Source organism: Bradysia coprophila, chromosome IV (genome assembly GCF_014529535.1).
Source record: "Bradysia coprophila strain Holo2 chromosome IV, BU_Bcop_v1, whole genome shotgun sequence".
Classification (NCBI taxonomy): domain Eukaryota; kingdom Metazoa; phylum Arthropoda; class Insecta; order Diptera; family Sciaridae; genus Bradysia; species Bradysia coprophila.
The window spans coordinates 14,608,737-14,630,771 of NC_050738.1; the positions used below are offsets into that span (position 1 = coordinate 14,608,737).

General features: G+C 33.4%; 2 protein-coding genes across 5 annotated transcripts in view; both read left to right on the forward strand.

The window, feature by feature from the left end:
• LOC119086004 (cAMP-dependent protein kinase catalytic subunit 3) overlaps window positions 1-21,781 on the forward strand; it is a 44,359-nt gene extending 22,578 nt beyond the window's left edge. For 2 of the 4 annotated variants that reach the window (XM_037196578.1, XM_037196579.1), the window contains exons 3-10: window positions 13,312-13,480; window positions 13,757-13,866; window positions 15,916-16,006; window positions 16,079-16,176; window positions 16,242-16,280; window positions 16,559-16,576; window positions 17,385-17,644; window positions 20,078-20,215. In XM_037196578.1, the coding sequence (XP_037052473.1) occupies window positions 13,312-13,480; window positions 13,757-13,866; window positions 15,916-16,006; window positions 16,079-16,176; window positions 16,242-16,280; window positions 16,559-16,576; window positions 17,385-17,644; window positions 20,078-20,203 (911 nt within the window). In that variant the 3' untranslated portion in view covers window positions 20,204-20,215. Of the gene's footprint in view, window positions 1-13,311; window positions 13,481-13,756; window positions 13,867-15,915; window positions 16,007-16,078; window positions 16,177-16,241; window positions 16,281-16,558; window positions 16,577-17,384; window positions 17,645-20,077 lie in introns of all 4 variants that reach the window. The other 2 variants (XR_005089377.1, XM_037196580.1) reach the window with 2 other exon arrangements.
• LOC119086002 lies at window positions 6,120-7,946 on the forward strand. The gene is made up of 2 exons (XM_037196577.1): window positions 6,120-7,600; window positions 7,672-7,946. The coding sequence occupies exon 1, from the start codon at window positions 6,183-6,185 to the stop codon at window positions 7,494-7,496; it is 1,314 nt and encodes a 437-aa protein (XP_037052472.1). The 5' UTR covers window positions 6,120-6,182; the 3' UTR covers window positions 7,497-7,600; window positions 7,672-7,946.
• Window positions 21,782-22,035: the final 254 nt, after the last annotated feature.

Genomic DNA, 22,035 nt, shown 5'->3' on the forward strand with positions numbered 1-22,035 from the left:
ATTTAAAATAACAAAATCAATAGAGAACATCACATCGAATAAAGTACCATAAGATTAATTGCTAACATATGGCTGGTACCACCAACTACAATTTCTTTTTTTCTGTAAACATCTAGAAGATTTAGAATACTTGTGCTCAAGTTGATTCTCGGCTGAGTTCTAACATCGATTTCATTTAATTCCTGACATCGCTTTCCTTTTTGCATATTTGTGTGGCAATTGTCCAATAAATAATTTTATATTTTATGTATTATTAATCTAACATACAAAAACGAACATCGAGCATCTATTTTCGATGTAAATCATTTGCAAAATATTAATTTTGAAAGTCGGCAGAAGTAAAAAAAAACTCTACTACGATTTATTTACTGGCTTTAAATCATATTTTTGCATTTATTCGAATAAATAATTTTTGCATTAATCCATTCTGATGATGGCTTGAGTAGGTGAGACCAATAATTCTCAATCATCTCATTTGTTAATCATAATCGTATTTATAATTCCACTTTTTATTTATTCAATTACAAACATCTAAATTCGTCGGTTGTCATTGGATTTTTTTGCATTCATTAATTCAACGCAAATGTTTAAATTATTAAAATAGAAAATTTCACGAAAAAATTACAAAATTTCCTTGTTCTTGCCAACATCATCACACCACAGAGTGGTATTATTATGCAATGAACAAATAATCATAATTGATTGTTTGTATCACTTTAATGCGCTAATCCGATATCGATTTAAACAACAAAAGACACCATTGTCTTTTACTCCAATTGTATTCATTCGTTTCTCATAGTATTAAACATTTGCAAAAGCATTCAAATTCAACGCAATATTTCCATATTAATGGTAACAAAACGAAACGTAGATACGATGTGTTGCATTATGCATTATTCAAAGATTGCTGGCTAATAGTGTATCGCACGAGTTTTTCTAATGTAAAACGAGAGAACTCTATAATATTATATTATCGTTATAACATGAAGATACTTATTCCTCTGACTCTAAGCCAGGTCAGGGTCTAACAGCCAAATATGAGTGTCCATTACCAACTTTTAAAAAAAAATAGAAATGAGAGATCACTAGCCATAGCATAGAGTCTGAAGGGCCGTCATAGGGATATGACGACAGTTTCCCGAAAATGTATGGAAAATTTTATCACATAATTCACCGAAAAAATCAACGACACCTTACAAATGACGACACCTTAGAATTTGATTTTTTTTAAAACTTCGATCACAGTATATTTTCTGTCGACGATCCCAAAATTTAGCGTCATTTGTCTGTATTTTTATTATATTTAATTTTCGAATATGAAAAACAAAAATTTCCAAATGAAAAGTAGTATAAGGCAACAGAATATTCGACTTAGCTTAGAAAACGGAAAATGTAAGCGAAGTTTCGCTGCCTCGATTAGCTGGCGGTGGCTCCAATGGCGCACACACTTCTGGGAGCTGTGGCAGTGCACTAGCTCGAACCAGTGGTGACGCTTGTCCTTGCTGTTGCGTTGGCACTGGCGATACTGTATGTGTTAGCCGTGTTGTTCCGTCTCGCGCTCGCGGTGTCCAGGTTGCGCTTGTCCTGAGATTAAATTGAAATACTATTATCCGCTTGTAACAGTATAACACGGGAAAGTGCAGTTTAATTGTGCACAAATTTGTTCTCAATTACAAAATTCGGCACACAAGGTCAAGGTCATACAATCGATTAAACATTTTTTACTTTTTTCACATATCACTTAACAAAAACAGAGCTTACGCTGAGCCATATTCCTTGCCTTGAAAACTCGTATCGTTCCGGTCGTGTCGAGTCCTAATCGTCCCAGCTCCACTTCTAGTTCCGGTTTCGTCATATTGTCTGTATCCATCTTTGTAAAGGTGTTATGGTGCAAAACAAAATGAACTTTTTTCAGTTTGACACCTTTGTTTAAGTGAATGCAACGCATTGGTGTTTCGTATAAGGTTTTTTGTCAAGGATGTCCAAAATCATGTGATAATAATACGTAATAATGGAGAGATGGAAATGGTGTAACGTTGAGGGAATATCTTTTGGTCAAAAATGGGTCGCTTAAGTGTTCTATTCCTAATAAGATCTTCATATTGAAACATTAACTTGAGTCATTCAAAAATAATCAAACTGTTTGATGGAACAATTAACAATTATTTATCGGCTATATACGATAATGAGAATTTAAACTAGTTAAATACATTTTCAATCACAGGAAGCTCTTCAGATGAGAACTCCATGCGTGTTCACTGAATGATGCTTCTAGTGAAGTGGGGAATATTACCTTAAGCAATATGGTGTCATTAATAATTGATATCGACTATCGATTGATAAAACATTCGGAGATTCGGATTGAATCTAATCATGTAGAAAAGCAATATCTACGAAAATATTCCAACCGTCAGGTTACATAATTTACAAAGGGATAGAAGCAGTTTCACTATTTTGACACAACAAACACATAAATTTCAATTACAGTCGGAGAAAAATAGATTTTGGGATTTTAAGAGATATCATCGTTTTCATCGTTTTTCTGTATTCTCTCCTTTCGCTTGTTATTTCAAATGGCAATTGAGATAATTAGAGAATTGATGATATCTTTAAAAAAAACCGAAATCTATATTTCTCCGACTGTAAAATAATTTTTATAACATCAAATTAACCCAAGCCGATAAATTCACGTTCGTGTATTTTGAAAACCCTGCACAGACACATTTTGATGAACATCGGCGGTCTTTCCAGTCGATGCTTTTGTAGTTTTCGTACCTTTTTCGATGAAAGAGGGAAATGTACATATTGCAAAATAGGTTAGTCCACCGACAACTGTTAATTAGTCGGTAAATATTTATATGTAAAGTTCTATTATAACTCTATTATAACTGAGTAATGCATTACTGTGAAAGTAATTAATGGGCAAGTGTTGTATGTAGTACAAAGTTCCCAAATTATCCTAAAGACGTTGATTCTACGGGATAAGTTTGTAAAAGAGCTAATTCGGCCGAGTAAATCCCGATTGATGGTCTGTATGGGAGGGCAGGCCTTATGTAGGTACTTATGTTTCAACTTGTATTGGAAAAAGTTAAATCCTCTCTAACTTCATCTAAGAAAATGTCGAAGGATTTTTCGATTTTTCATTTACGTACAATAAGTTAAATTTCAAAAATTCGGACTTCTTTCAGTACTAGAATGATTAAATTTTAACTCGATGGGTTTCAGCTAATTAATCTTTAAGTCCGTCCAATATCTATCGAGAGAAAGGACTTTGAAATCATGAAGTATGTCGAAAATATTTATCCAAAGTGTAATTGCTCGGCATATATTGGTACGACTGAAGAACGAATTACCTTGCCGGATGACCGAAGCTTCTTAAAGTTCTATTCACCAGATTCTACATCATCGGTAACATTTCAAAGAACGTAAGCATAGAATTCTCTTGCATTTACTTTGATCGTTTTTATTGACTGACTGAAAAGCTCGGAAAAGCTGGGTCCAACTGTCTAGAGCATAGATTGAGATCCGCTTTGGAAATGTATTTCAAAAAAATTATTTGAAAACCAAAAATATTCAGAAGCAGCACGAATACACAAAATCAGTCAAGGGACTTACCCGCCAAAGGTGGGACCTAGTATATATGTAAAACGACGATATTGCTACTGCAATCAAATATCCATACATTGCTAGTAGAGGTATTTACCTACTGTCGGTTGTTAACATTTTACTTTCAAATATAAAATAAGTTATTTGGTTAATTGAGTAATCAGCCGAATGGAGTAGAAGACCACACATTACTGAACATACCAGATGTGAATAAGTGGATAACAATTGAAGAAAACATTATTTATGGGAGTCGTAGAATATTCTTTTTTTTTGTAGAAATATAAATGTTAAATTGCTCACGTTGTTGGTCAGTCTAAAACTTGGCTGATATATTTTTGATAAACTCTGTTTTCCATCGTTTTTACATAGTAGAAATCGTAAGATATTTCAATTTTATTCCAAATGCGTTACCATATGAATGTAACGCATCAATTGGGGTGGAATCGTTGGATCTTTCAATCAAGGTTCTAAAAGAACAGGTTCCTGAGTTGATCACGAGTTGATTTCTCAAACTATCTGTAGTGAGTGCGTTTATAAAATTTGGTGTCCCCCGCCTACATGGTTGCCTTAACCTGTTCTTAACATTGCTTTTAATCACAACGATACAGAGTAATCTTTCAAATAGAAGAATGGTTATTTGTTTACCAAGGTCATCACAGAGAGCGTCAACGGCGTCAACAAAACACCATCTTCTCACTGCATTTGAGCAGAGAAAATAAAGTTATTCACGCTGCACGGATGAAAACGAACTTTTAGTTCTTAGACCTTACTTCCCATCGCCGATACTTTAATCGATTAATTAATCATTTTACGCCAAATTTTATTCACAAAATGGTTTTGATGTTCTGCCTAAGACTAGTATGTACAATAGATTTGTCTCACATTGTGAAGCAAATCAACAATTTCTTTCGTTTCTTGTTAATTAAAGTCTTGTTTAGTTTTAAATTAAAGTCACGTTATTGCTATAGGAAAATACCCATCATCCAAATATATTATGCAATATAAAAGATAGTGTCAAGAGCGACTGAAATTAGGCAGTCAAAATATGTGTGAGAATAAACAACCTAAGACAAATGTTTTCTTGAAATGGTTCAGCCTAGAAAATATTTCCGATATTTTTTCTGTTTTTTTTTTTGTGATAAGAACCAAACATGAACACATTTCGTGCTCTTGATTTATTCCGTTAAGTTTGGTTATTTTCATTTCCTTTGAAACGGAAAATTTATTGCATTTTTAACAATAGAGTATATTAGCTCGACGTTTGTGTTTACTTTTCAATCAAAATATGAACGGAATAGACATTACATCCATCAAATTGTGTTATTTTAAAAATCACGGAAAATTAATATTTCAGCAAATTGCTTGAAGTAGGTGGTACACGTGCTGCTAAAATGAAAGAAAGTTGAAAAATCCTATTGTTCTGGCAAAATATTTATACAACGTCGCAGCTCGCAACCACTGTTTATCTTATACATTCATAATCCAATGGTTTTTCATAACAAACTTGGGATATTCGGAATACAACAGAAAATACAGCATCTTTCTTTCATGTATAAAATCTTGTTTACAATTCTCTCATTCATGGATTCGATGGTAAATTTTTTATAATTTTCGCCTCTTTTAGATACACATCTGAAACGGACGCTTTGAAAATTCACCCTTTCATATAGAATGGAAAAACATGTGAAAAGTCAGTTTTTTTTAATTAGTTCCTGTACACGGTTTAAAAAAAAATGACACGTGTATCACAGATCCATACACATTAAATCTGTTACGCCCTTTGTTGAAATTTTGTTTCAGTTTGGTACAAAATCTTATACTTCATTATTTTTGACATATATTTGGTTATTTATAAGCAGAATGAGTCCAAGGTCATTACTGTTTCGTTTTCATCGTAGTCGCTAACAGATGGTCAACCGTTTCGAACTTACCGATTTGTATTTTGATAAGGACTCTACTATTCTACGTCTCTAATCGACGATTCTTTACCGATTCATTTGGTCATTTATACACACATGAATACGCCATGATTAGTGTGCACAATATGATATTTAAGTCTTCTATGACACTGAATCCGAATTTCCAATATGCCAATGCTAAATTAGTACGCGCGTGGTATCAATTCCAGCGAAACGGTTTTGCTGCCACACACAGAATGCAAATAAAATATTGTATAAACACGCGATTCGAATTACCCCATTGTGTATGTTTAATTCGCTTTTAATTATTGTTTTTACACAATAAAATTCGCCAGATAAGTCCCATTAGAATAGCGTTCTAATCCAATTATAATTAAAATCTCCACTTTATCGGTTATTTCTGCGTCACACGTTTACTGGAATAGTCAATAGCGATGTTGCATATTTTTCATTTAAATAAAAAATTCAAATTGTAAGGATTTTGAATTCTATTTTTTTCGATTCTTTTGTAAAGCATACAACGACTAAGTAAACAACACAAAAAACGTTTATAGTTGTTGTATTGCTTGTCGATTTAGAACGAAATTGGAGATAATAGACCGTGATTTTCACCACATTGAGCAAGTCACACCCATTCCGAAAGAAGAATTCCTCAAAATGCTGAAAATTTGTTTGGAGCAAGCGAATTACTTTGTATTCGCAGGCAAATTCTACCGCCAAAAATTGGGTATGTTTATGGGCTCCGCTTTGGCCCCAATATTGGTCGAACGAGTCATTGAAGACATTGTGGAAAAGGCGATCATCGACACAAACCTAGATCCAGATTTTTGGAACACATACGTTGATGATCATATTACATCAATCCCACCTGAAATGGCCGATAAAGTACTCAATAAACTTAACTCCTACAACCCCAATGTTCAATTCACAATGGAAAAGCAAGACGATGACGGCTCCATTGTGTTCCTGGACACAACAGTGCACAACGATGGAAACACACTCAAAACGAAATGGTTCCACAAACCGATCGCATCCAATCGACTGCTGAACTATTATTCTAAACATCCAAAGAATATGGTCATCAACACAGCAAAATCGTTCATCCGGCGAGTGTTCACGTTGAGCCACTCATCGTTCCACCAGGAAAACCGATTGACCATCAAAGCGATAATGGACAAGAACAATTTTCCGGCTAAACTGACTGAACGACTAATCCACCAAGTGAACCAGATGATGTCCAGCCAAACATCGAAAGGTAATATAAGTTACCCGCTCATTAGCAGGATGGAAATTGCTGGCACGTCGTTATCAGCCGATGTATCGGAAATTAACTCACCACCACCGAATGCAAACTCGACCAGAATAGACACAACAATAACACCAGCTGTTCAAACACAGCCAAAGAAAAATCGGTTTGCAGGAATGGCTTACATTCCCGGATTAACTGAAGCAGTTGCAAAGCAAGTCGGAAAATATGCACCGGATCTGAAAATAGCCCCAAGACCTACAAATAAGGTGGCCAGCATTTTCTCCAATATGAAACACAAACTCAGACCAGGTCAATGTTCGAATGTGGTGTATAACATTCCTTGTCGGAACTGCCCCAGAAGCTACGTAGGATGCACGTGTCGCCGGCTCGATGACAGGGATGTAGAACATAAGAAAGACGTGGAAAACATGGCCAAGAACAACAAAAAAACTGCACTGGTCTACCATGTGTCCACCAAGAAACATCAATTTGATTTTGCGAACAAAGAAATTCTGAAAAAAGTCCGGTCAAAACGAACGATCAAAATACATGAAGCGAACAAAATCATTCTTAAAGGAAATTCAGCTGTGAACTTCAGAAAAGATGCAGCTCATGTATCGCCAATGTTCTACAATCTGATCGTGAATAGTGGAAAACGCCGCCATGTGAACCCCCCTCGAAGACGGAATGATGAAATGAATCTGCAACAGATGTTTGAGTGACAGGTGAAATTGTCAAGTGACAAACATAAACAAACGAGACTGTAAGCAAGTGATAAGGAAAAACCAAGAAATTGATTAAGTTTGTTTACAACCTAGTAGTAAGCGTAAGTTTACGAAAATAAATTATAATTGTTCATAGCTCTAAGTGATTAAGTGCCAAATAAAATTTTTTCAGCCTTGAAGATGACTGGTCACACAGTCGAAAGCTAGGCTAAAATTTGGTCACATCAACTTTTGGAGTTTTAATTTTGTCGAATCCAGGCGATACAACGCAATATCCAACACAAAAAAAATCATTGAAAGTAATATTAATAAACACTCATTAAATGTTCTTTCTTTTGCCACGTTTATTACGTTGTTTTCGTTTTGCTATAGTGGTCAGACATATCATCGTACACAGACTCTTCATTTTATTTTATTATATGTACGGACTCGTTTCCTTTTACTTTCCTTATCCACATTTATGCACCTTTGTGTAGATGGTGTTTTTATTTTATATTAAAATAATTTATAAACGCAAAAGAAAGTAACTTCTTTTTGCCTTGCCTTGGATGACCTACAAAATCAGTTTCTTTAACATCGTGCAATGGTCAGATTGTATATAAAAAAAAAACGTTGTAAATATTTACTGGTTCATCGTTCAAAGCGAAGAGATAATCTTGAAAGAAGATGCTTGATGCTATTATATGCATTTTATGGGTGGTTCAACATCTGATTAACGACAACAAGATAATTAATTTGTTTTGTTGTGTTTGCATTTCAAGTTTTTGTTATTTTTTTGTGTAGACTTTTTAGCGATTGCGTGTGAGATGGTATTTTTTGTGATCACAAGGCTTTAGATCTTTTTAGTCAGACAGGAAAGTACAGGAAGAGAAAAGTGAAAATCGACATGCATGTTTTCTAATTTGAGCGTTGGTGTGGTTTGTAATTGATTACTTAAGAATTTCGTTGAAATCTAGGTTTTTATTTTCTCAATTTCGATTAGGCACGTTCCTCGTAAATAACAAAAAATGAATGAAATACTAAAATAAAAAATCTAGATTTTCATTTGTTAAACTTTTGTGTGGAATCATTTACAAACCACAACATCTTCCAAAACAAGAAAAACTTATCGAATTTCAATTTTCTCTCCTTTGCTTTTATACTGCAAAATCATTGAATCTGTTACTTCTTACGTTTAAAATAGTTGCTTAGTGTTAGATGCCAAATTATGTACTTCATTAGTTTTTCTGCACATTTCATGATATAAGAGAACTCTAGCCTGAACTCATCGTTTGCCGTTTTTGTCGATAATAGATGACTCGCCGTTAAGTCATATTGACAATTACTTACTGTATCCTACAAATGTTGAGTGTATCTTAGAATGCTAAATTGCAAAATGTTAAAATTTTGAGCATTTATTTTCGTCTATTTCCGTCTAAAATCCATCAACTTACATCTTTTTCCATCTTCGATTCTTCTTTTTCCTTCTTCGATCCATCTTTTTCCTTCTTCGATCCATCTATTTCCATCAGATGGAAACTGATGTACTAAAGATAAAATAAATAGAAATATGATATATACTAACTTTATAACGGTCGATTATTGTAACACTTGCTCTTTTTCCATCTATTTCCATCTTCGATCCATCTTTTTACAGTTTGCTTTCTTTAGTTTGCTGTTGACTGATGAGTCGCTAATTACGGCTGCTGTATTCTGACGAAACAGAGTCTCGCTTGAGTGTTATACTCACGAATCCATAGAACAATGGAATGATTAGGACCACGATGTGGACACTTGTTTGAACCTTTAGAATTGATTTATGTGGAAAAGCTGTTTGAATGGTTGTGGTATAGCGTGATCTTTCCAGTTGATTGAGTTTTGTCTCTTCTTGTTGGTTCAGTTCAGTTCAATTGATTAAATTTTATCCGTTCTTATTGACTAGCTGATCGCGGATTTGTTGCAATGAGCTGATCGCGGTTTTATTGTCATGGGGTTAAAATGGTCAGTGTTGTGATCACAACTGACTTCAGGTTATGTTCTTCATTGAACATATAGAAGTAAAAATAGGAATTGTTGGTTTATTGTCCATTGTAGATGATTTTTGAAAAATTAATTTCTTGAGCAATCTCACCATTTTAACAAAAAAAAATTATGAACTTTAAGAATTATAATACTGGACCTAGGTACGATCCACAAAATGGGTACTTCGGTTGCAAATTTATCTCTATCACTCAATCGACCGTTCAAGATCTAACAGTTGTCATAACTTCACCAATAAATTAAAACCAGAAAACGGGTTTCAATCAAAAATAGATCACTCGTGAAACCGACAATATCCAAACAAATCCATCTTATTTAACCTAGAGCAATCAATCTCCAATATGTAAAATCAAAATTTACTGCACACATAATCGATGACTAAAGCAATACCGTCGCCTATATAAATATGTATCGATCCATTAAGAGCGAACATATCAAACGATCACATCTTGATGATGATGTTTTGTTTGTGTAATATAATAAATGTTTATAACCGAAGTACATAATCGGACGTTACATTTTAATTGCAATAGCTTTTTATTTGAATAACTTTCTCGTCGAACTGGCGAAAAAAAAATGAATTGACCATGATCATTCAACTTGAATCTGTTTGAAATGTTTGAATGGGTTTTTTTCTCGCTTAATTCGCTTTGGGAAGACATTGGAAGAAAGCAAACAAAAAAAAAAAAACAGAAATACAATTTAAATTATAGCATAAAAATGTGGGTTAATATTTCAAATGTCAGAAATTTCGTTAATGCTTTTCTTCGTCTTCTTTTTAAACAATTGAATTTGGCATACATTAATATAAGAAAAGCCGAAACGATTAATTAATTGCTTCTAGCTCAGCCTGTCAGTCTAACAGATTTTATAATTTGTGTATACAAAAAAGCGATAGATTAATTCGTATATATTATGGTTCGATGCAATTAAAGTCATTATCTATCATTGTTGGTATTAATTTACCACGAAATGGGAATGTGGTTTGTTATACGAGCGGAAATTTGAGTTTGGCATCACAATAGAAGAACCATTTACGTGACCTACGAAAAGAGTGTTTTATCCACTTGGAGGTACGCAATTTGTCTGTGGGCTTTGTTTATAGTGAGTTCCTCTGACACTTCGCAAAATTATAAATAACGGAAAAAGCGAGAAGAGTAGCCATCGCCTCTGAGCCTCTTAACTCTTTTTGAACTTTTGAGACTTTAATATTAAGAAACAAAGAGACGTATCATCAGCGGGTGCGAAATTCCTCTCATATAGGGGAATATCACACAGTGCAAGATTATCCCACTTGACTCTAAAGGAATGTGTTATGGAAATTGGCTGCGAGTTATAGAATCTGGGTGCGGGTTCATTGAAATTGGGTGCGAGTTATAATTTGATGGTAGTCGCACGATGCGAGATTACCTTAAAATAGGTAAAGAGAAAAAACGGAAGTAGCAACACAGCAAACATCGAAGGTAGAAGTACACCAAAAGATTGTCTTCAGTTAAGATCTGTCGCTCTGGGTAAATAGAAGAAAACCTCAAAGAAAACGAAAGTTATTATTCCGACAAAGATTTTCTCTTGTTTGTTACTACAGTCGAAAATTTTGAACCTTACTAGCATCAAGTCGGAAGCATTTCTCTATGACAGTTGAATAAAATCCAAAACATTCTGTTCGTTAAACAAATTTGAACACTTCTTTGAATTCTTGCACTTCCTTAATGGCAGGTGCTGTAGGATTTATGTGTCTGTTTACATCCCAATGATTTACTTTTTTTAAACTTAACGCAGACGATGTTTTTCTCTTTACGAAAAAAAAAACATTTGAGAGAGGAAATGAGTAATGGAACAATTCTGTTGAAATCCATGTCAAATATAGATCTCTGTTCCAGCATGGAAATCGTCTTGTTAAAACAAAAGTAACCTAAAAACGTGTTGTATTTCTGTGCAAAGTTTAAAAAGAATTCATCAGATTTTTGAATAAATATCCGCCAAAAAAAAAACTTCACAGGAAAAGTTAAATCGTTTTAAAAACATTTTATAATATGAAACGCACAGAAAACAACGGCATTATTTATGCATTCAACTACGCACAACATAACGTCGGAAAAGCTGAAAAAAATATATTAACGACCGACCACCATACGACATCAATCAAAGACAATTAATTTTCACAAGTATAATGTTCAACTGTTGTTTTACAATTTCAAGTCAAGCGTATGCGTTCGCACGACCGAACCGACGATGTAAAAAAAATTATGAAAAATTATCAGATTTTTTTTTTCTCCGAATAGACGTTCTGTTCATCAGACTTTTGTTAGTTCTTTTCATTAGGCGAAACTAGAATTTTCATAATATTTATCATGTTGACAGAGTTTTCATTCAACCTACATTATATGATCTTGTGTGCTCACACACTTTTCAAAGTTTATTAATTTTGGATGATATTTTGAAGACCGTCCGGCGACGTTTAACAATATATATTTTAAGACATTACCGTTTAACTTATCATCATTCTATATTTAAAACTATGTTATAAGGAGTGCAAACGAAAGTGGAAAAGAAAAAGAAAAGTTTTGTAATTGGTTCATTTACGAAATTGTATCAAAATTAGAAAGCGTCATTAAAGTAAAACGCAATAGATATTTGCATCACACGGAATAGGTGATTTTGAAGTGTTGCTGGAATCACACTCATAAAAATACGCTTTACAGGACAACCAACCAAACTATCCTTAGAAACATTTTTATGACTCGATTCTTTCACAAATATTTTCCACTTAAAATAGACTTAGTCTTGAAGTAGTAGATTTAGGATTGATGCCAATAGCAAAACGTAAAGTAAATCTAAAGAAGTAATAGATTTCAAATACTACGTGAGACTCGAAACAAATAAACTAACAGATTTAATGATTAAATTATGATGCCTTTGCCGTTTCGGAAAGGTAAGGATACGTCTTAAACTCTCCATGGTAAGAGATGCAAAGGTTCCTTTTTGTCTCCTTTAAAATCCGGGAGCAGCTATTCATATAATACAAAGCTACTAACGAGTCGGTTAATGAACATCTCCTAGGCGTGTTTGCTCAGTCCATTCTAAACAAAATTCGAAATGCCAGTAAAAACAAACAAATGTTTGATTCGAATAATGCAGGATATCGAAATGAATAATTCATTTTAATCTCTAAGGAAGTTATTGTTATCTCATTAGCATTGCATGCGGTCCTCCGATTTGATTAAATGAATGAAGAAAATAAACAAACACTTAATTCACAGCTCGACTGGACCTCTTACCTAGAATTGCGATTTATCATGCGTAATAAAAGTATCGAAAATAGATCATCGGCACACATAAAACGTTTTTTATTTCCCCAATTTCAACTAATCAAGTAAAATTTGATCGTTTTGATTGGAATTACATTTCCTTTTAATTTAATTTTTTTAATTGATAAAACTTTTTTTATTGAAAATTAAGAGTTTAATAGACGCAAAACAGTTCGATTTTTAATTTGGTATTAAGATTAGTTTAATTATTTATTATCAAATTTGTGTTTCATGTATTTCATGCCAATTAAGATTAAGCTAACATACGCTTCGATACAAAATTAAAAAGGCAAAAGTTAATTGCCAAATTGAAAACACGATTTTGTGTTTGTACTCGTGCGATGCGATTTAGTTTTGTTTTTATGTACTTTTCATCGGAAACAAATTAAAACGAAACATTCAAGTGGTTGCTTTATAAATATAAATCGAATTCTTTTCAAGAGCAAAACCAATATTCTGATGGGTTTTTTTTATCTGATTCACAGGAACCGGAACATTTGGACGGGTATGCCTTTGCCTCGACAAAAAAACAGAGACATTTTGTGCAATGAAAATTTTAGCCATGGCTGACGTAATAAGACTGAAACAAGTGGAGCATGTGAAGAACGAGAAAAGTATTCTATCAGAAATAAATCATCCGTTTATCGTTAATTTGTAAGTAACCAAACATAGAGTTAGAAATACCGAAACTTACATTCGCATCATAAAGAAAATTCTCTGAAATTTTAATTTGAAACTATCAAATGCAAATAAAATGTTATTCTAAGATGCAAATAATTTGTTTTGAGAAACTTTAAGAGTTCTGATATATCAAAAATGATGATAGTTTAACCCAGTTTTAAAAGCAGCATAAAATCTGCAAAAATTCGTTTCGTGTTGATTTCCGGCTTCTAGATATCAAATATTAATTTCAATATCTCTCATTTACAGACGCTGGTACACCAGAGATGATTGCTGTTTATACATGCTATTTGAATATGTAGTTGGTGGCGAGCTATTCAGCTATTTAAGAAACGCCGGAAGATTTAACAGTTCAACTGGTGAGTAAGGCAGATTTAACATTGACACAAAAAAAAATCATTTTCTTTGTAAGATCAACCCAGAAATAACCGATTCGTCATGCAAAGATTGTCTTTGTATTCCACATTTTTATTTTATTTTGACAACAACAAAAAAATTTTTTTTCTTACCATCATAACTTCCGAAAATATATGAAACGTCGATAGGTCTCGTTGTGTCCTCGGCCCACACAATATTTTCTTTTAATTTTTCATTGGCTTAAATTGCGCGCACACTTTTTCAATTATCAATTTGATAAATCAACAATTCAAAATTCATACATATGTGTTTCGGACATAAATCTAAATAAATGTGTCGACAATCCACCTGCTTTTGTTTTCTGTGCTTTAATCCTATTCACGATTCGAGAAAATTGTGGTAAAAGAAAAATCGTAAAATTGTTTGTCTGAGCTATATGGATTTTCTTACTTAAAGTGAAATCGACTGAAAGTTGTTTTGCTTGGATTCGACAAATTAAAAAATATTTTTTCAAGCACATCGATAGTAATGGTTCTTATTTAAAAAAGAATTTTCTTTTCGCTTATCTTTATAGCGAGTAATAAAGTGATACGAAAGAAGTATTTTTTTTTTCTCGATGAGCTGGTAAAAGTCCAGAACAAAAGTATGGCTGATCCAATTCATCTTAAACTCACTCACACCTTATGTCAAAAAAATATGAAAATGAGTACGTTTGATTGCGGGAATCAAATTTTTATGTCCAATTTTATGAAGTAGAATAGTTGTATCTATTATCGGATCCAATGACAGTCAAGAACAGGTATGGTCGATCGGCGAATTCGTCTTAAACGCACTCACATTTTATGTCAAAATAATATGAAAATGAGTGTGTTTAAGTACGAATATCAAATTTTTATGTCCTCCGGGTGGACAATAGACCATACCTGTTTTATACTTTCATTGATCGGATCAACATTGAGCTTCAACGATCTTCAGTATTAAACAATCAGATCTTAAGACCTAGTCGTTCTATAGTTAGACATCTGATATCGACAATAAAGATATATTTAACAAAAGAAGTTACCGATTTAATAGTTAAGTTATGATACCTCTACTATTCATGCATATGCTTCTCAATTTATCCAATTTTAGAAAATATTGATTCGCAGAGATATTCTTAGAAAAATTGAATCATATTTACAACTATCCTGTGTTAATTACAATAAACACCCGCATTACCAACAACACAAACCAGGGAATGGTGTTTGTGTTTATTTAATGAAATTTCACAATCAGCAAACTTGAATTCACAAGCCCATAACCAATAAAAAGAAACACAAATTTTCGAAACACTAAATTTTCCAACCCACACGATTATTAGCAGCAAGAAATAAAAAAAAGAAAAACCAATTTTCACACGTACATTTTCTTTAACTTCCATTTTCCATCAAAATTTATCCCTTTTTCCGTGAATTTTCTTTTCTATTTTTAAATTTGCGTTGTGCAAGATGCAATAAAATAAAAAGAAAATTTATTCTTGGTGTGTACACGTTTACAACGCTTAAAAGATAAACATTTTTATAAGAAATACTGAATCGAATCAAAGATTATTTGAAGAAGAAAAAAACGGTCGGGAAAATCTATTAGATGTGGCAGACCTCGTCACTATTTTCTTACTCCTCTCGTACGGAATATCTTGTAAATTGGGACATGGTGTATGCCTACGTCAATAAGAAAATCAACTGAAAGTGTTGCGAGATAATAAAATATGAGGAATTGACTCAATAGCATGTATATATTGTAACAGTAGTTATATATAAATGCACGTTGAAATCGTTGTATTTTTCACACCTTCCCACATTAAAACACGAAAGTTGTTGGTGAAAAATTATCGTTTAAAAACTAATAAGTACGTCAAGTAATGTTGATGTGAAGGTAAATAAGATATGGAAGAACTGTGGAATTTTTGCTTAATGAAGAAAACTCACCTTTCTACTCAACAAGTTTTTAATTACTTAATCACGACATTCGTAGCTGCAGTTTTAATTACTAAAAACTTTTTCCATTTACAGCAAACTTCTATGCCAGTGAAATCGTTTTGGCTCTAGAGTACCTTCATTCTATGTCAATCGTGTATCGCGATCTGAAACCAGAGAACCTATTGTAAGTAGCTGACTTTGTAAAAGTAATCCGATCCAAATGTGACACCAAGTTTCAATATTTTTAAAAAAATAGAATCGATCGAGACGGCCATTTAAAAATAACAGATTTTGGGTTTGCCAAAAAACTTAAGGACCGTACATGGACTCTATGTGGAACGCCTGAATACTTAGGTGAGTAATGCGATTGAAAGACTTTGGTAAAGTTGAGATGAAAATCTTTTCTTTTCTTTATTTAGCACCCGAAATAATACAATCCAAAGGACACAACAGAGCCGGTAAGTAAATTTTCTGGATTAAATACGAGCAAAGATAGGAGGAGGAGGAAGATAGACATAAGCCGCGGATAATAAAGTGGCCGAGTCGAAAATATGGTGTATATGGTGTATGGGAAGTGGTGGTCCCACACGAGGCAGAAACATCCTAGACTCCATTCATCAACTCGACCACTATCATTCGCGGCATGTGTGTTCTGTCGTATCGAATAAAATTAATTCTTCAACAAATTTTCTGACTATCATTCTTCTTTTTCATGTTGCGAATTTATCCAATACAGTCGATTGGTGGGCATTAGGTGAGTAAAAGAAAAATTCATTCTGCACTGTAGTGTAAATGAAAGTTATGACCCGCGTGTAAAATGTGTATGTGGTTACATACCACTTTTTATTCGGTTTATTTGCTTTTTCATTCTAATCAAAATATACGAAACTGTTAGACGAAAATAAACCAAAGATTTTTTTTTGTTGGTAAAACAACCATGCGATCGAGGTATTTTTAAATTGTCCGTTCTTAAAATAAAATTTAATTTAAACAGAAATAACCGTTTATTTAGTTGAATTGATAGGTGTATTTAATTAATTAAAAAAGAGAGTTTCGTGTGCGTTCGACGTCACTTTTTTTCGTAAAATATATTCCCAGTTGATATGACGGTGAGGACAGATTTAAATGAACTAACAAAAATTGAAGTAACAAAGCTACGTAATAGCTGAATTTATGAACAGAATACAATAACGTTTCTCTTAAGATTTTCCTTAACTATATTTTCCAACAACGTTTTACACGTTTGTGACAAGATTTTCCGAGAAATTTCCTATTTTTCATTTTCAATATATTTTCTTTTTCATACACACTTGTCTAGTCGATTAGTCTGCATATTAAATATAAATCGAGGTGTAGGTGAAATTCGAGGTGAAATAAATTTTCATTAATCATAAATGATGTTCTTTTAAGTTAAAGTATCGTCTCATTCACAGCTTGCGTCGCGACATGTTGTACACAAATGAAATATTTTACAAAAAAATAAAACTTTTCGTTTGATTGATTGATTATCGATATATAAAAACGAATGATCTAACAATGCAAAAAATGTTCCTTTCTTGTAGGTGTACTGATATATGAAATGTTGGTTGGCTATCCCCCGTTCTACGATGACAATCCGTTCGGTATTTACGAAAAGATTCTAAGCGGCAAAATTGACTGGGCCAGGCATATAGATCCGATAGCCAAAGATTTAGTAAAGAAACTTCTAGTGCCAGACCGAACAAAACGAATGGGAAATATGAAAAATGGTGCCGATGACATTAAGCGACACAGGTGGTTCAAACACTTGGATTGGGATGATGTTTATCACAAAAAATTGACGGTGAGTAATCTACACACGTTTAGACGATTGAGAGTGAGAAAATAAACACGGCTCGCGGGCGGTGTACTACTCGAAACTTTTTAACAGATCATTTTCGAGCAGCGGCTGATAATATATAAAATAAAATCCAAAATTAGTTTAATGATACAACAAGAGTGTAGTTTGTTGAAGCAAAATTTTCATTGAGAGTAAAAGATGTTGTAAAAATCGAGACGCCCACCATCATCCATTTAATCTAGATCGGTGATTCAGTTTTTCGGTCATCAAATTTTTTGTGTTTTTTTGTCAACAATTTTGAAATTTATGGATGATAGACGGACAGACAGATAGATTGCTATACACACAAAATTATGTGCACCGATGCAATAGTTAGAAAATATTTGGGTCTCGTATTGAGGTCTCACAAAATTTGTATTTGGACAAAGTCTACAATGAGATTTTATCTTGTGTCTGTCTCAACTCAACCTGAACTATTTAGAATTCATAATGACATTCGGTAATTATCTCAGTCGTACGTTTTTTGTTATGCACATTGCAATTGCCATAACGGTCACGCTATTCTCCAGTCTTTGTAAATATATCTTTCCAAGAAAATATTGTTTACACCAACGCACTTCAAGCAAAAGTGTACATGGTCGACAGCTGCCAAATGTTTTGTATGAAATTGTTTTTTTACAGTGTTATATAGTTGTGTGATACACTGTCCAGTTTCAGTACCCTATTTAGAGTAGCACTAAATTCTTGAAGTGCGTTGTTACACGCATAAGTCGACTTCGACAACAGATGTCACAAACAATCTTATTTTCAGTTAAAATAAGGTTTTACATGCTCACATGCGGTAAAGTGCCATTTACTTAACTGTTTGTGACAGTGAAAATGCACTTACGGCCCGCTTGCATTTAATAGTGAGGGATTTTTTTTTTAAAGTGAACCAGGCTCCGTCGGAGCTATTTTTCGGCGACACTTTGTTTACATGCCCAGACAGTCCTTGGCCTGAATAGTCTAAAACCGCAGTCGTTTAATTTTAATATTCTTTTATTGGCTACCAAAAGTCGAAAATTGGTGTTTTTTGTACGTGATCTACTGCCGCTACAGGCTATGGACATGCATGTGTGGGGGTTGATTAGATAGGTATTGTCCAGGAGATACGGGACAAGCACAGATATCTTCCATGTCCTGTACCATTGTTCGAAAATAACAAAAATAATGTTTCAGTCAAAGGCCGGAAATTTTGATGAGCTTCAAAAGGTGATACATCGTGCCTGGTGAATATTTAACTTTCGATCAGTCGACGCAGACATCAAAAACAGCATAATTCGAGTATTTTTCTAAAATTAATATTTTGCTTTCGTGTATAGGAACGTCATTTACTTCGTACCCAAAAAAGTATCATAAACTTGTCACTACTATGGCAAATGGGGTATCATTATGAAGCTAGGTTAAGTCTGTATCAGGGCATCCACTGATCTAAAAATAAACATTCGCCAGGTGCGAGATATAAACTTTTGAAGTTCATCAAAATTTCCGGCCTTTGACAGAAACATTATTTTTGATATTTTCGAACAATGGTACAATGGACATGTAAGATATTTATGCTTGACCGGATCTCTTGGACAATACCTATCCAATGAGTCCACACACATGTATGTCCATAGCCCGTAGCGGCAGTGAATCACGGACAAAAAACGCCCTTCTTCGACTTTAGGTGAAAGTTCACCAGCCAATAATAGTATATTACCGTTACCTTCTTGTAAATTTGTTGTTTTGCCAAGTGTGAGGGTTGCGGAACTAGCTTAAGGCGACTGAAATTTTCACACAAGCCAAAACAATGATTTACAAGTAATTACGTTTTGGATTTCGTGAAAACTTCACTCGCCTTTGGCTCGTTCCGCAACCGTCACACTTGTCAAAACCACAAATATACAAGCAGGGACGGTAATATACTATTATTTTCTCGTTGAAAATCATCGTATCGATGTGGTAAAATCGGTAATTATGCAAATCTTTCATCTGTCTAAATAAATATTGCAAAAAAGTGAATATATCACGTCGGAAAATACTGTATAGTGAAAAACCGACGTAAACGCAAACCCATAATGACGCCAAACCGAAGCGATTAGCGTTAATTTTAGCATATTTTTCCGTTTAAAACATTTCTTTTGTTCAATTTGCGCTGATACACATCCAATAATAAATGTGAAACTATTAAAATCCTGTCTTGTGTGTAATTATATGTACATTTTCTCGAAACAAGTTTTCAGAAAACATTTAATTCGGTGTGTGTCTGTGTGTTGCATTTGGACACACAATTAATAATTAAAAGAATCGAAATCAAAACATCCATTTACATCAGCGACATAATACAACCAGCCGTATATGTTGTTTCGTAATTACGGTCAATTTTTCAAAATCAACATTTTTTTTCTGTTTCAGCCACCAATGATACCGAAAGTCAGCTTCGCTGGTGATTCGAGTAATTTTGATGAATATCCAGAAACGGATTGGCGGGCAGCCAGATCTTTAGACAAAATTGAGTTGCAGCTGTTTGAAGATTTCTAATGTCTACAGAAGCCAAAATGGTTATTATATGGCAGAGAGAATTCATGTCATATAGTGTCAATAGATACAACAGTGGTGTGCTTTTGTAATATAATTTTTAGTTTCTTCGTTTTTGTTTTTCTTTTCTTTCAAAATAATTATTTTGTTTTTGTTAATATCTTTTTCTCCTTCGGAATGGATGTACGAAGATTGTTATAAAGATTGTTAATTTGAGAATTTTTACGACTGTTTTTAAACTTAAAATTTAAGCTGTTTCTTGATGCCATTTTGTTGAAAATTAATTCAATCTAACGGACCCAAAATTTACGGAATCTGATCACACAGGAAATACAATGTAAGCGACAACATTTTTAATGAAATTTTATTTTCAGTCTTCTGTTTAAGATTTTTTTTTTAAATTTCTTCAACGACATTGAATTAAAATTAATTTATGTTCCTTTTCATCCGGAGTATTTTTTTAAGAGAAACGACACAACTCTGATAACGACTCACTGCACAAGACTTCTTTTATAAATAAATAAAAAATCAGATAAATGAGTGTTTGCCAGAGTGTGGTGTGCTTGTTGTTGTTAATATATCAAGCGCTTTTGAATTATTCTACCATTTTATTAGGTAAAATCTTTTCTTTAAACTCAAACATTATTGACTCTTTTCACTCTTCTTTTATTCAGACTATTCTAAGTACTAAAAAATCATTTTCAAAATACTAATCTGGTCGCACACCTTCACCATAATCATTATAATTATTATAGAGAGATAGTATCTTACCTCCTTGTTCTAAGCAGTTTTAAATGCGATTGATGCAAAATCTTTTATGTAGCTAGCTTCAACTAAGATGCTAAAGATCATTGCTTATTTTACTCGAGTGATGACGATAACAGCTGATACACGCCCGTTCTTTAATCGTACTAAATGTCACTATTTAAATGTCTCCAATCAATATCAGATAAGTATTATCTTATGAGATAGAAACGACAAAGGTAGTTAGTTCACAGTGGCTAGTTTAGTATCGTTACTTAAACTTTGGTAAACTCTTGTGTTTTTCGAGAATGATAATCGAATGTTGACAACATGTTCAGTTGGTTTCAAATAACTAGAACCAGAGCCGGGTTACTCAATGGGCAAAGTGGGTGCAGGGCGCAGCCCAGTGTGCTTGGAAGGCTTAGGGCGATAAGAGGTGAGAAATTTAGGCGCTCAGAAGTGAGAAATCAAATTGAAATTAGAAAATCGCAAAAACTTTTCTCTCGCTCCGTTCGCGATCATTAACTCACTAATTCAGTGTTACATGCCCAGGGCGCTAGAGTCCTTAATCCGGCCATGAATAGAACAGATTTATATTTTATCCTCGTTGTTTCTAATACAATGGTGTTGAAGGGTATTGATTATTGAATTTTTAAAGCAAAAAAATCAGATAAAAAACAAATTCCTGTCTCCATATTTGCCAAAACTTTTAAACCATTGACAAAGTAATTAAAAGTGGAAATTATTTTGCATTACTGTATGATAAAAGAAAAATTTAATTTCCAATACTTAAACAGAACAATTCGCTCATTGCTGCCGTAATTTGCATAAGTAACTCAACTTTTTTGTTAACTCAAAATCGTTATCTTAAGAAACTGAAGTTTGTTATGCAAATTAAACCAGATTAAATATCAATTCTGTTTACTCAGCATTCTATCCTCTTAATCTTTCACAGAGCCAAGCATATCTACTACCAAAATTATCGGTTCTATTATTTCTATTGATCTATAAGCATTTAAATCATCAAAAGAAATTAATGTGAATCTATTACTTCATTGATTTTAACACGGAAATTTGATATAAAAAACCAG

Excerpts from the sequence above, each read along its gene's own strand:
- LOC119086002 (XM_037196577.1), top strand. The coding sequence starts at position 6,183 with ATGCTGAAAATTTGTTTGGAGCAAGCGAATTACTTTGTATTCGCAGGC.